The 15,505-nt window shown below is 41.2% G+C and overlaps 1 protein-coding gene across 1 annotated transcript; it reads left to right on the top strand.

Annotated features, from left to right (window-relative positions):
* The first annotated feature begins 513 nt into the window (after positions 1-513).
* LOC112077976 (transmembrane channel-like protein 5) lies at positions 514-15,185 on the top strand. Its single transcript, XM_070441893.1, is given in 19 exon segments — positions 514-527; positions 756-796; positions 799-1,011; positions 4,825-4,902; positions 6,423-6,539; positions 6,947-7,049; positions 9,465-9,546; positions 9,979-10,239; positions 10,430-10,578; positions 11,291-11,415; positions 11,418-11,434; positions 11,820-11,880; positions 11,883-11,906; positions 11,909-11,970; positions 12,917-13,055; positions 13,058-13,091; positions 14,574-14,649; positions 14,759-14,856; positions 15,045-15,185. Coding segments are annotated over 19 exon segments (1,797 nt in total). The 3' UTR covers positions 15,148-15,185.
* Positions 15,186-15,505: the final 320 nt, after the last annotated feature.

The raw sequence follows: 15,505 nt of genomic DNA, 5'->3' as shown, positions 1-15,505 counted from the left end.
GAATATAACAACCCTGCCTATCATGAAGTGACACCCTGGAGATAGATAGGAGGTATGTGTGTCAACTTGTACAATTGTGTTGTTTGGATGTTTGTTATATTCTGCTTTACTGGGTACAGTTAATCAAACCTCTGGGTAATGGTAGAGGACCTGAATGACACTGTTGACGACAGCTCTTTAAAAATGTTTTGGGGGAGAGGCACAAATAACACAAATATGAGAAGTGAAGTAAAACATAATGGTCCAGTATTAGAAAATAATTCTGAGAGGATCTTTTGTTCTGTAATTATAATTAATCATTGTGCTGTGCTCCTCATCTTTTCCAATTGGTGTCAGATTTTTTATAATGCCAGTGCCATCACATATTGTAGCAGGAAGCTATCCCTGAAATGAATACTTTCAAAGTGGTCCAATTCTCCTCCTTTGTGTGTTGAAGGTTGTGTTACAGTTCAAGGAGTTTGTTGTCATTTTAAGTTAATGTTTCGCTTATCATAGTACTGTAGTAGACGCGTCATGACCTTCAGTGGGTGCAAAGTAATGATGGTATTTCTTATAAGAGACTCACTTTATAGCGCCTCAGAAAAAAAAACATTATTGTCTATGACAGATGTCATATGTCTATAATAATATGTGCATGATTCTTAGAACACCATCAGCAACCTTATGTGTAATGATTAAGGTGTTGGACTGACTGATGCAGGGTTTATACAACAACACACACAGTATGTATCATCTCTCCGTCCTTCTCTCCAAAGTCCTTCCAGGAAATCCCAATCCCATCACAGTAACCCCCATGGTACCCCTACCCCCGGGATGATGGAGCCGGGGGGGAGAGGGGCAGGTCCGACCTTCAGCAGCTCCCAGGAGGGGTCCAGTCCAGCTACGACGATGCCCAGGAGAGAGTGCCCTGGGGCGGGTGGCAGGAGGGGAGCTGGAGGGGCAGAGACAGCATTCCCATGGGTCTCCTTCCTCCCCGGTCGGAGAGCCCACRATGGCAGCAGCATGACCTCAGTAAGTCGATGTTTGATTTAATTGATGAATTAGACAATAGAAACAAATAATGTACAGCCACACACTGATGTAATGGCAGTAMACACGTTTTCTGATGGGAGATTGTATTGTAAACAGATCAGAGAAATATGATCCCTTGTGCKGTAGTAAGGGTAGTCTCTCCTCCAAGATTTGGTTCYGGGTTCTGAGAGGATAGTATGGCCATGATTTTGTTGGAATGGCAGCCTGGTTGCATAGACTAGACGTAACATAGTAAATATATATCCTTGACACTCAAATTAGTATGATATGTTACGTTTGGTATGTTTACATAAGTCCAGTATGAAGGAAGTTTGAGGTAGTTTCGCAGCCAATGCTTAGTAGCAATAGCGCTTACGCTAGTTAGCAATTGTGCTAGTGCTAGTTAGCAACTTCCTTCAAACTGCACATAGAGACATAAAAATGGTATCTATGAGTTCATCCTACTCTGGGGACGTAGATAAAGGGCCTCATTGCCAACCCCTTTAACCCTTTAACCTAACTCTAACCTTAACCCTGACCTTAACCCTAACCTTAACCCCTAGCCTAGCTAACATTAGCCTCCTAGCTAATGTTAGCATTAGCCACTTAGCCACCTAGCTAACGTTATCCACAACAAATTGGAATTCGTAACATACCATATGCGTTGTCAATTCGTAACATATTGTACGAATCGCAATTCGGAACATATTGTTTGAATTGCAATTTGTAACACATCATACGAATTGTCATTCGTAACATATCATATGAAATGGATGGACATCCACAAATGAATACATACAGTACCATATGAAACGTAACATATCGTACTAATAGGAGTGKCTGGATTTACTTTACTATGTTAAGTCTACCCCTGAGTCCAGGTTGGGAATGGAGTAGTATTTCAGTGTGGCTGGTCTTCAGGTTCTGTGTTGCTAAGTGACTTTGAATTTCTTCTATTACTTCCTGCCTTCTGTTTGGTTAATTATTTGTGTTTTCAATGTTGTTATAGGTACCATATCCAACTAGTTTTCTAACGCTTTTAAAACACGGAAGCCAAACGCTCAAACTATTGCTACAACATCAGTGGAGGCTGCTGAGGGGAGGATGGCTCATAATAATGGCTGGAATTGAGCGATTGGAATGGCATTAAACCATGTRTTGATRTATTTGATACCATTCCACTAATTCCTCTCCAGCCAGTACCATGAGCCCGTCCTCCCCAACTAAGGTACCACCAACATCTTGTGATACAACTTCCTCCGCGCTCATGCTTTATCATAATTCATATGTGCTCCACTAAAAATCCTTGCATTTGGCATGTTTCTGATAGCGAAACANTTGTGATACAACTTCCTCCGCGCTCATGCTTTATCATAATTCATATGTGCTCCACTAAAAATCCTTGCATTTGGCATGTTTCTGATAGCGAAACAWCCTGACAAAATACAACATATTACTTGCCTTATGTGCTGGACCTTGTAGACTAAACTGCAGAGAGARAAAACATAACTGATTCAAATGGTTTCCCAATCAGGCAGGCTAGATGCAGTTATTTCGAAATGATTACCGGGATGTATTCAAAACGCCAGGCTTTTGAGCGGTTTTTTAAATGACATAGGCTATTCACTGCAGTTTACAGGCTAGACTACAGTTTTGTACTCACTTGAAAACAATAATAAAATTCTTCATTACATTGTGTTGTGGTAGCATAGGTAGGATACATTTATTGTCCCTAAAAAATCTTAAACATAAGGTAGCTTTTCCAGCTGCAAACCCGGGGACTGGGAGGGCGCGCACTCAGCGCAGCCTCCGGAACCTACCTAGTGTAGAGCTACCTATGATTTCGTTATCTGATCAACTTTTTTTATTTTGCTTTGTACATTGACTGGATATATTCACTACAGTATTAAGCCTAACATTGAGCTTATAAATAATGGTATAATATGCATACACTTCTACATCTCGAGCCTGTCTGTCTTTGTTCTTTTGTGCAATTACGCACCTGGCCTCAACACTGACACAGCTATTCCTCTTAAATCTTGAGGAGTCCCAGGAAAAGACAGAGTACAAAAGCTTTTTGGACCCTTATTTCGACCTTTCTTCTTTAGCCTACTAACCGCCTATTGGAGGATAGATGCACGCGTGCACTCGCTTGCTGAATGTGAAATAGGCTACAGCATTACGAGCGGGGAGTTGGAAAGGAGAAGCCCATATTTTCCTTTAGTAGGCCTATCTTATTAACACCGGGCTACATCCTGACAAAATACACGGTATGAGTGGCCTGCTAATGTACCTTTCTTGTGCTTCTAAACTGTCGCGAATAGACCTGAACTGATCCAAATGGTTGCATAATCAGGCCTATAGGCTGTAGGCCTATGCAGTTATGTCGGAATGAAACAAAACAGGACGTTTGAGTGGTTATTAGCCTACATCACTGCAGTTTACAGCCTATAGAACAATAACTGTGGACTCACTTCATAACAATAATACATTCCTCGTTGCACTGTGTTGTTGTAGCCCAGGTACAACGTAATCCTATGCCTAATCAATAAYGGAACTTTGCGTGCCGGTGAACCACAGAGCGGCAGCCGGAGACCCTACTGCAATTGCCATTTCATAATCTTGTAGCGGACTTTGACAGGTAAATATTTAGACTATAGCCTCTATATTATCTAATCCATGCCTAGTAACTAGCTATATTAGCTCCTTACTCAACTACACACACCACCTCTTTTTCCCACTTCCCGTCTTAAACAGCTATAACAAGCCCCTCAGCGCCCTCCGTGCAAATAGCGATCCTCTTCTGCGTGAATCCCAAGAAGCTAAGTACAAAAGCAATAGGACATTCTTTGTATACTTTTTTTTACCAAAGCCTAAAAGCCTATTCAGGGAAGAAGCAGCTTGCGTTACTATTTGCGAATGTAACAAACAGCCCTAACAGCAGTAGACAATCAATTGCGGGGGAAAATTGAGAGAGAAATATGTTGGTGGATGATCACGTTTGCCGGTTATGATTAAACATTGTTGCACTGAATGCATTGCAAATATTACAGACATAGCTAGATGAGCACAGTGAAAAACAAGACACAAAGAATTGACAAACCATTAGAAAAATGGAAATCACTTGCAAACCACTTGAGCAACAGGGCAAATGAGATGCGTAAAATATGGCAGGCTCTGCGTTGTTCAATTGCTACATTTAAATACGAGACCATTATTATTTTTCAGTTGGCCAGACTGTACATTGAAGTATTAATTTGCATGCACCGTATACAATGAAACACCCCTAAAGTCACTGGTTCTGAACCGTATCTGTGCCGTTAGACCCGTAATGGTCTGGCCACCTTATTAAGTAGGCGGTGGGCAGTAGAAGCGTTGATCAGTTGATTGACAGGTGCATGGACTGCAGAAACAAACTCGGATAAAAACTTCCTCTAGTGTGATGCCTCACCAACGTTTTATAGTATGTAGACTATAGTTTATCAGTATAGTTATCGTTATAGTTTTTGGCTTTGTTTTTGACAATAACGCTAATTATCACAACCAAACTACTAGTAGTCTAGCTAACGTTTGAAACTGACATGAAATACATATACGAATACACTACACTGGTTTACTTGACTTTTAACTCTACAAAATTACTCCTTCAAATAATTTACTCGAGCAAATTTGCCACAGGCACGCTGCAATACGAGTAAAGGGAAGCAGAAATCGAATCCTATCACTTCCGTTGTTGGCTTGCCCACTACAACAGTCCAAAAAATAGGTGGATGCAATTAATGAATATAGTGTTCTGTTCTCCATGATGTTCAGATCACAGCGGGTACCAGATGGACCAGGCAACGCATTATGACACAACGCCTCCTGTACGACTTCCATCTGCAACTTCAGGTACTGTTCWAACCACTTCTAAAGCACATACAGTAGATTACTCTCTATTTACTTCCTTACTTTACTTCTTTAGCTKTCAGTTGGTCCCTTTGATCATAAGAACCTTTGAGGTTAGTTGTTGCACTATCCTTGCTTCAGGCAGTTAGATTTGGTATGACCTTTTAGGCGAATAAAACATTTTTAAAAATCCCTGTTTCAGTCTGTTTTCTTCCATTTGTTGCCTAATGAACACAATCCAGGTAATATCCAGGTAATATTGCCTCATCACGAGGATTGACGATTAGGTGTTTGCTGAAACGTAACCAAGAAATGTACAAATGTAGCATCTTAATTTGAGCCAGTTTGCTACAGCAGGAAAATGATCCTGCAGCAATAGGAAATGTGAATTATAATGTGGATTATAATTAATGGACATTTTTGTAGGGTTTGATACATTTGTCTGAAATTTCAAAGTGGAAATTACAAACTTCAGAAGCCTTTTTAAAACCTCAAATGCACTACAGGTTTTACAGGAAAGTTCTCCTGAAAAAGGGTGATCAAATTAAGATCCAACATCTGTAGAGTGTTTGCCTATTTGGCCTTTTATACTTCCTCAATGATTTAGCCTTAACAAAGACACAATATGTCAGAGGTGTTGCAGCATTACTCGGTTAGCATGAAGGTTATAATGGATAACTCTAATGGGACAGATAAGGCTGGGAAAAACAATCTCACTCTAAAGAAGATAGTTTGTATTAGAGTGGGTTATCTACAGTGTGTTTTTTCATTGTCAGCTAGTCATGCTACTGCGTTTGTCAAAAGGATGTGAAGTATAGTACACTCTTAGAAAAAAATATGCTATCTAGAACCTAAAAGGGTTATTTGGCTGTCCCCATAGGAGAACCCTTTGCATAGGAGAACCCTTTGAAGAACCCTTATTGGTTCCACAAAGAACCCTTTTGGTTCCAGGTTCTACATGGAACCAAATGGGTTCTACCTGCAACCAAAAATGGTTCTACCTGGAACCAAAAAGGGTTCTGCTATGGGGACAACCTATTGGAAACATTTTTTTAACCACCTCTATTTGATTTGGTTTAATCAAAGTTGATCATCAGCAGCTAATGCTGATTTACACATTGTAAATATTGACTCACAACACACCCATGCAATGTGATKGGGGGTCTCCCCTTTCAAGCCACCTAAAACCACTTCCTTGTGCATTCAAGGACCAATAAACCATGATATATTGAAAGTTGTATGTGCATGCCGTTCTTTGTAARTTCACTTGTTTGCACTGGAATTATGGGAATAAATTGTGTTTGCCAAGTCAATGGGTGGACATGATCTAAAATGAATAAATAGAATGTGCAATACTTTATATTAGCTTAACATATTATATATCCTCCGTATTGTTAGTGCTGATAGTAAGCCTATGATGGATGACTTTCTATTTGTTCAACACACATTATTAAGCTYATAATTCCTCAGTAATAGCTAGGCTGTCAGCTGTGTTTAATTAGATGTCCTTGTGTTCTCGCCAGGTATGTTTTCGATGAGGTTCAGGGGTTCGAGGAAGATGAGTCTATTCCCTGTAGGAGAGGCTGCTCTGGGCAATCTGGGCCTTTCTGAGGACGACATCAGGAATGAGATGGAAAATGGTGAGGGATGAAGAATGGAGAGCCTAGGGCACAGCCATAGAAATTAAATTACTAGAATTGTATTACTATGGGCACAACAACTGTGAGAATGCCTGACCATTCTCCCTGTAGAAATATGATGTTTCTCTTTTCAATCGGTTCAGGACAATGTTATCCATTGAAGTCATATTCTGGATACACTCACTGATTGAAGTATAAGACGTTTCCTACTATATAATGACTTTTATAGCTCAATCCTAACCCTACATCACTTTCTATCCTTAAATCACAATGACAAACTCATATATTATACATTTATTATGTATTATTATATTATCATTTTTTGTATTATATTACAGCTCTGATTTTAAAGGCATACCATGATTAATAACCTCACAGATCTGTCTTATCATGTCTTTGTCCAACAGAGGAACATAACTTGGTCCAAGAGCTGGTTGCTATGTCAACGAGGGACAGAATCAAGGCCATCCGAGACCTCCCTATGAGCTTTGATGACAAGAAACACATCAGGTACAGTTGAAGTCGGAAGTTTACATACACTTAGGTTGGACTCATTAAAACTCGTTTTTCAACCACTCCACAAATTTTGTTAGCAAACTATAGTTTTTGCAAGTCGGTTATGACATCTACTTTGTGCACGACACAAATCATTTTTCCAACAATTGTTTGCAGACAGATTATTTCACTTATAATTCACTGTATCACAATTCCGTGGGTCAGAAGTTTACATACACTAAGTTGACAATGCCATTAACAGCTTGGAAAATTCCAGAAAATGATGTCATGGCTTTAGAAGCTTCTGATAGGCTAATTGCATCATTTGAATCAATTGAAGGTGTACCTATGGATGTATTTCAAGGCCTACCTTCAACCTCAGTGCTTCTTTGCTTGACATCATGGGAAAATCAAAAGAAACCAGCCAAGACCTCAGAAAAACAATTGTATGCCTCCACGAGTCTGGTTCATCCTTGGGAGCAATTTCCACACTCCTGAAGGTACCACGTTCATCTGTACAAACAATAGTACGCAAGTATAAACACCATGGGACCACGCAGCCGTCATACCGCTCAGGAAGGAGACGCGTTCTGTCTCCTAGAGATGAACGTACTTTGGTGCGAAAAGTGCAAATCAATCCCAGAACACCAGCAAAGGACCTTATGAAGATGCTGGAGGAAACAGGTATAAAAGTATCATATCCACAGTAAAACGAGTCCTATATCGACATAACCTGAAAGGCTGGTCAGCAAGGAGGAAGACACTGCTCCAAACCCGCCATAAAAAAGCCAGACTACGGTTTGCAACTGCACATGGGGACAAAGATCGTACTTTTTGGAGAAATGTCCTCTGGTCTGATGAAACAAAAATAGAATGTTTGGCCATCGTTATGTTTGGAGTTAAAAGGGGGGTGTAACGTCCTGACCAGAGTTCTTATGTGTTTTGCTTTTTAGTGTTGGTCAGGACGTGAGCTGGGTGGGAATTCTATGTTGTGTGTCTAGTTTGTCTGTTTCTGTGTCCAGCCTAATATGGTTCTCAATCAGAGGCAGCTGTCAATCGTTGTCCTGATTGAGAATCATATATAGGAGGCTTGTTTTGTGTTGGGATTTTGTGGGTGATTGTTTCCTGTCTCTGTGTTTTGTCTGCACCAGATAGGGCTGTCTCGGTTTTCACATTTTTATTTTGTTACTTGTATTAGTGTTACTGTTTATTCATCTAATTAAACATGTTGAACACTAGCCGCGCTGCATTTTGGTCCTCTCCTTCATCCTAGGAAGAAAACCGTTACAGGGGGGTTTGCAAGCCGAAGAACATCATCCCAACCGTGAAGCACGGGGGTGGCAGCCGTCATGTTGTGGGGGTGCTTTGCTGCAGGAGGGACTGGTGCACTTCACAAAATAGATGGCATCATGAGGGTGGATATTTATGTGGATATATTGAAGCAACATCTCAAGACATCAGTCAGGAAGTTAAGCTTGGCGCAATGAGTCTTCCAAATGGACCCAAGCATACTTCCAAAGTTGTGGCAAAATGGCTTAAGGACAACAAAGTCAAGGTATTGGAGTGGCCATCTCAAAGCCTGACCTCAATCCTATAGAAAATGTGTGGGCAGAACTGAAAAAGCGTGTGCGAGCAAGGAGGCCTAAACCTGACTCAGTTACACCAGCTCTGTCAGGAGGAATGGGCCAAAATTCACCCAACTTATTGTGGGAAGCTTTTGGAAGGCTACCCAAAACGTTTGACCCAAGTTAAGCTACCAAATACTAATTGAGTGTATGTAAACATCTGACCCAATGGGAATGTGATGAAAGAAATCAAATCTGAAATGAATCATTCTCTCTACAATTATTCTGACATTTCACATTCTTAAAATAAAGTGGTGATCCTAACTGACATAAAACAGGGAATTTTTGCCAGGAATTGTGAAAAACTGAGTTTAAATGTATTTGGCTGAGGTGTATGTAAACTTCCGACTTCAACTGTATAGTTGTCATGTCACCGTCATAGTAAAAAAGTGCCTGTTTTCTTTCAGTTTTACTATGGAAAGTTTAACTTATTACCAGGGGTAGTAAAATAAGTACTATGCACAAGGGTAGGTAGGGCATCGAGTGTGCAGTTATGTAGGCTTGCAATGTGAGACATTGGGGAGAATAGTCACACACACAGACACACAAAACACACACACACAGAAACACATCCCACACATCTTCTTGCAGTATGCGGGTAAGGAAGAAGTGTTTACCATAAGCGCATCGCATCGGCCAAGTCCAAAGTTTACAGCCACACAGCCAGCCAAGAGCACTGTGCAACTTTTGACAGGTCATATATTTTATGAAGAGATAACGCTGTGATGCGCGTATGTTATTATCATACGCTACATAACTGTATCAGACTGTAATCTTTATGTTTGTTTGATCTCTTATCTCCTAGGGGCCAAGTGTTGGCGTTGAAATCATTCAAAAAGTCCCGGCAACTGAACTGCTTTTCAGACTGCTCGACGACTGTCTCACTGGTGAGCAGTTTGACTCTCTGACATCTTTCTGTCTCTGTGTGACCTCCTATCCTGATGCCCAACTTTACTTCCTGTGTGTCCTTGTACTGCACAAGCAGTGCCCTATTAAACTATGGCAAAGTGCAATGCTTCCTGTGGTTGGCTATCACTAAATCTTTATGCCTTTTATGAGCAATACAATTTGCCAGGGTGACATTCTGTCTCTGCATTCAGCGACACTTGAACATTGGCAAAAGCAGAAACAGACTGCCACCATGCAGGCTACAATACAATAACTTTCTACTTACATTGAACATTATTACTGTTCCATCATCCACATCCTCTATTGACAATTACACCTATTCTGTGACAGCTATGCTATGAAATCTATGACAGTGCATTTGTGACATACAAGACCCCCACCACTGTTCTCAGACCAGTCTTCCCCCTCAGGCGTTCCGYAGGTGCGGTGCTAACATGACTTTAGCCAGGCAGACCCTGGAACTGTGGCGGGGTACCATGAAGGAGGTCGGGGGTAAATTTGGCACGGGGGTCCTCTCCTACTTCAAGTTCCTAAAATGGCTRCTGATGTTCAACATCTTCTCCTTCCTGGTCAACTTTGGTTTCATCACCATCCCCCAGCTCATCTTTCACCCCACGCCAGACATCCCCGCTGGGGTCAGCTTCAGRGGGCTAGAGATACTGACCGGAGCGGTTTGTTGTTGTTTACTATTCACACTHCTTCTAGTAGAGGCTTCTGAATGAATCATTCCATAGCAGCATACGCTACTAATTTGATCAACATATTTGTCATACTACACCCCGTACTGTAAAGTCAGCATACAGTGAACAGTTACTGTGTGAWAAAAACATTTTTATTTTGATGTATCTATTTTCCCCACAGGGTTATTTCAGCCACACAGTGATGTATTATGGCGGCTACAGTAATAAAACACAAGGAACAGGGGGCTGGCCTAAGTACAACATGCAGCTGGCCTACTTCTTCACCATAGCAGCCTACATGGTGTTGTGTGGAGCCGCCCTCATCTACAGGTCAGTATGGGATGGGACTGCRCAGCATAGTCCACAGTGATCATGTAACAGTAACATTGTATTGACCACTATTAACTCTGMTTTGGACTGYTTTTTATGTCACGCATGGTTTGGTTTYCATGTGCTTCTTCATTGGTTTCAAGTGGCAGTAAATCATTTATCAAAGCCAGTTGATCTCACGTGTATGATGTCAATCAAATCACCAATGCCATGACRTTCACATCATACCTTTATGATATTTATTTAACCTTTCCTTCATGTTGTAATAGTGCAGTRAAGGGGCCCCTGTTCTCTCTCTTTCTCTCTGTCTCTCTCAATTCAATTCAAGGGGCTTTATTGGCATGGGAAACATATGTTAACATTGCCAAAGCAATTAAATAGATCATATAAAAAAGTTAAATAAACAATAAAAATGAACAGTAAACATTACACTCACAGAAGTTCCAAAAGAATAAAGACATCACAAATCTCATATTATAGATATATATATAGTGTTGTAACGATATGCAAATGGTTAAAGTACAAAAGGGAAAATGAATAAAAATAATAATAAAAAAAATATGGGTTGTATTTACAAGTGTATGAGTCTGATGTTAATGATAATGCAGAGGATTTTCCAAGTTGCTGTTGACTCATATCCCACGGTAGTTATTGGGGTGAAATTTGTCTCCACTTTTGTGGATTGTTGACCTCCCCCTCTCTCTCTCTGCAGCATGGCCAGCTCGTTCAGGAAGAGAGATGTCCTTGCAGACTCAGGCTTGGGTGGAGCCTGGCAGCTCCTGTGTAGCTGGGACTTCAGTGTGACTAACGAGAAAGCCGTACGACAGCGCAAGAACAACTGCGCATCCAACTCAAGGTCACTTTCACTGTAATCTCGGAAACCAGAACCAAATCTTGTGTGAGCTGGCCAGTTATCAGGCTTTTACAAGCGACTAATGTCACGGTTTTGATAAAATATTACTGTAGCTTTGTTGAGCTCATGGCCATATCATTACTGTAGCTTTGTTGACCTCATGACCATATCATAAATGTAGCTTTGTGCCAAGAAAGAATGTAATATCGCTGAACAAATCCCACATTTGCGAGACTAGATAAATGTCCAGTACTTGTGACTCAGTACTTATCTGCTCTTCCATACATAGAATACTCTGCACTCTGACTTGTTAGGGGGCCGAAATAGGATCTCTCTCCGATAACCAACTGTGAAATAACTTTGAAGTAATGTTTCCATTCCCCTCCAGGAGTCCTTATCAGAAAAGGTCCAGGTGGCCCTGCTACCTCTGACAGAGAGGCTGAAGCACTATGGGTCTTCCTGGGTACCTGGCTCCTCTCACGGGCATGGCCTTGGGCTGTGGCGCCAGTGTCTACTTCCTGTGTCAATATGACACATCGGTATGGTACATTTTATGAACTTTTATGTAACCAGGAAGTCCCATTGAGGTCAGAAGATTTCTTTCCAAGGGAGACCTTACATAAACGTTGTGACACAATGACACGTTGCTTCCTTACAAAGCTTGTGTTGTTAATGTATGATCCGGGGATCAGCTGACACTGATCCATCTAAGTATGATGAAGACCAGGTGGTGATTACTTGAATCAGGTGTGTTGGCGCTGTGCTAAAACAAATGCCTGCACACTGTGTAGCTCCGGGACCAGTGTGGATGACTATTGATAAGACATACCCTTGTGTACAGTAATTCAAAGTGTGTCATAGCGTCTGTGTGTACCTGAGCATATCTGAATCATATAACATCAATACAATACTACTTTCCTGGCAGTACAGGGTGTGGTCTTTATAATGGTGTTAGTGGGACATCATTGCTACACTTCCACCAAATTATTATTATATCTTTTTTTCAATTTAACCTTCATTTAACTAGGCAAGTCAGTTAAAAACAAATTATTATTTACAATGATGGCCTATACCGGCCAAACCAGGACGAAGTTGGGCGCCGCCCAATCAGTTTGTTGTGACAAGGTGTTAAAGTCCACAGTTAGCCATTGTTATGTAAATGCCAGCTGAAAAGTACCCAGGGCTTTGGCTCCAAGTCAAAGCAAGTCAGCCGGAGCCAGTGCCCAGTGAGACATGGGTGCCGGCCTCGTAGATGAAACAGAAAATCTGAGCCTTTTGTGTAAATCTCAAATGGAAACTGGACACTATTTTGCTAAAGCTGTGATTGATTATGCCAGGCTTCAGTGTCTTATCTTTTCTCCAGGCTGGTTGCTTCTAGGCACTGATCTATGAATAGCTCACCCTCTCCAAAGCCTCTTTTTAACATGGGGAAACACAAAACTGTCCTTAGATCAGGACAAACTGACCTACTTGGTATCTTTACAGCGGACGAGGAAGTCAGCGGACAAAGCTTCCGGCTCTCTCCTGGAGGAGGCCGCTACTCTCCTCCTCCCCTTTGTGGTGTCCCTGATCAATCTGGTCGTCCCTCTCTTCTACTCTCTGTTCAAAAAGATAGAACACTACTCAACCCCCGCATGCAGGTCTATGCCATCATAGTCAGGTTAGAGATGGATACTAAACACATTTAAAAATACATACACTGCCGGTCAAAAGTTTAGATACACCTAATCATGTAGTAACCAAAAAAGTGTTAAACAAAACAAAATACATTTTAGATTGTTCAAAGTTGCCACCCTTTGCCTTGATGACAGCTTTGCACACTCTTGGCATTTCCTCAACAAGCTCACCTGGAATGCTTTTCCAACAGTCTTGAAGGAGTTCCCACATATGCTGAGCACTTGTTGGCTGCTTTTCCTTTTCCACTCTGCGGTCCAACTCATCCCAAACCATCTCAATTGGGTTGAGGTCGGGTGATTGTGGAGGCCAGGTCATCTGATGCAGCACTCCATCACTCTCCTTCTTGGTCAAATAGCCCTACATAGCCTAGAGGTGTTTTGGGTCATTGTCCTGTTGAAAAAAAATGATAGTCCCACTAAGCGCAAACCAGATGGGATGGCGTATCACTGCAGAATGCTGTGGTAGCCATGCTGGTTAAGTGTGCCTTTAATTCTAAATAAATCACTGACAGTGTCACCAGCAAAGCACCCCCACACCATCACAAATCCTCCTCCATGCTTCACGGTGGGAACCACACATGCAGAGATCATTCGTTCACCTACTCTGCGTCTCACAAAACACGGCGGTTTGAACCAAAAATCTCAAATTTGGACTCATCAGACCAAAAGGACAGATTTCCACCGGTCTAATGTCCATTGCTCGTGTTTCTTGGCCCAAGCAAGTCTCTTCTTCTTATTGGTTTCCTTAAGTAGGGTTTCTTTGCAGCAATTTGACCATTCACACGGTCTCCTCTGAACAGCTGAGTTGAGATGTGTCTGTTACTTGAACTCTGTGACGCATTTATTTGGGCTGCAATTTCTGAGGCTGGTAACTCTAATGAACTTATCCTCTGCAGCAGAGGTAACTCTGGGTCTTGCTTTCCTGTGGAGGTCGTCATGAGAGCCAGTTTCATCAAAGCGCTTGATGTTTTTGCGACTGCACTTGAAGAAAGTTCTTCAAATTTTACGGATTGACTGACCTTCATGTCAAAGGATCGGACCCTTTTTCCCAATTTCGCCTAAAATGACATACACAAATCTAACCGCCTGTAGCTCAGGACCTGAAGCAAGGATATGCATATTCTTGATACAATTTGATTTGTTTAACACTTTTTGGTTACTACATGATTCCAATGTGTTATTTCATACTTTTGATGTCTTCACTATTATTCTACAATGTAGAAATAGTAAAAATAAAGAAAAACCCTGGATGAGTAGGTGTGTCCAAACTTTTGACTGGTACTGTATATTGAAATCGATTGATCAAAACTATTTGCTCAATGATCAATTAAAGTAATGGATGAATGAAATATTACAGTAAGGCATAAATTCTAAATATGCTTATAAAATATCAGGAAAAAACAGAAAGGTTATATACTGTACAACGTTTTAGAAGACTGATGTTTTGAATGCCTTTTCCTTTTTAGAAATGTCATTCTCAAGATGTCCATTCTGGCTATTCTCTGCTACTACTGGATGAAGGATGTGGCCAATACATTTTCAGTAAGTCCTTYKAAACCAAATCACATGCATGCTTTCAAAAATGTTTTTGRTTGTCACTAATATCTACTGTATGTTCATCCACCACTTTGATTACAACCATGTGTCTTAGTGCTGGGAGTCCATCGTAGGACAAGCCTTGTACAGACTGGTGATTATGGACTTCCTCTTCGTAATGTTAGGATCCTTCTTTGGAGAGTTCTTGAGCAAGTGAGTGGCATTTTCAAAACACATTTTCCCATAACGTGTTCACTTAAAGCTAAAAAATGCTACAGTATGCAGTAGAATTCTATATTGTAACTCATCTTTCTGTTTTGAGGGAACGTTTCAGTGAGGCATCTCATAAGGGTTCATTGAAAAATGCTCTTCGGTAACTCCTTTGTTCTTTTCTCCACCAGTGTCATTGGGACTAAATGCATACAGAGCCTGGGAGTTCCAGAGTTTGACGTTGCCAGGAATGTCCTTGACCTGATCTATGCACAGACCCTGGCATGGTACTGACGTTATTTCATTACACTGTACTCTACTCTACTGTACTCTACTGGACTCTACTGTACTGTACTGTACTGTTCTCTGCTGTACTGTACTCTACTGTACTCTACTGGACTCTACTGGACTGTACTGGACTGTACTCTAATGGACTCTACTGTACTGGACTGTACTGTACTGTACTGTACTCTAATGGACTCTACTGGACTCTAATGGACTCTACTGTACTGTACTGTACTCTACTGTACTGTACTCCTTGGACTCTACTGGACTGCTACTGTACTGTACTGTACTGCTTACTGTACTGTACTCTAATGGACTCTACTGGACTCTAACTGTACTGTACTGGACTGTACTGTACTGTAAACTG

Source organism: Salvelinus sp. IW2-2015, unplaced genomic scaffold, assembly GCF_002910315.2.
Source record: "Salvelinus sp. IW2-2015 unplaced genomic scaffold, ASM291031v2 Un_scaffold5112, whole genome shotgun sequence".
NCBI classification, from domain to species: domain Eukaryota; kingdom Metazoa; phylum Chordata; class Actinopteri; order Salmoniformes; family Salmonidae; genus Salvelinus; species Salvelinus sp. IW2-2015.
The sequence above is the reverse complement of the archived record's forward strand: the minus strand, read 5'-3'. Positions and strand labels throughout refer to the sequence as shown.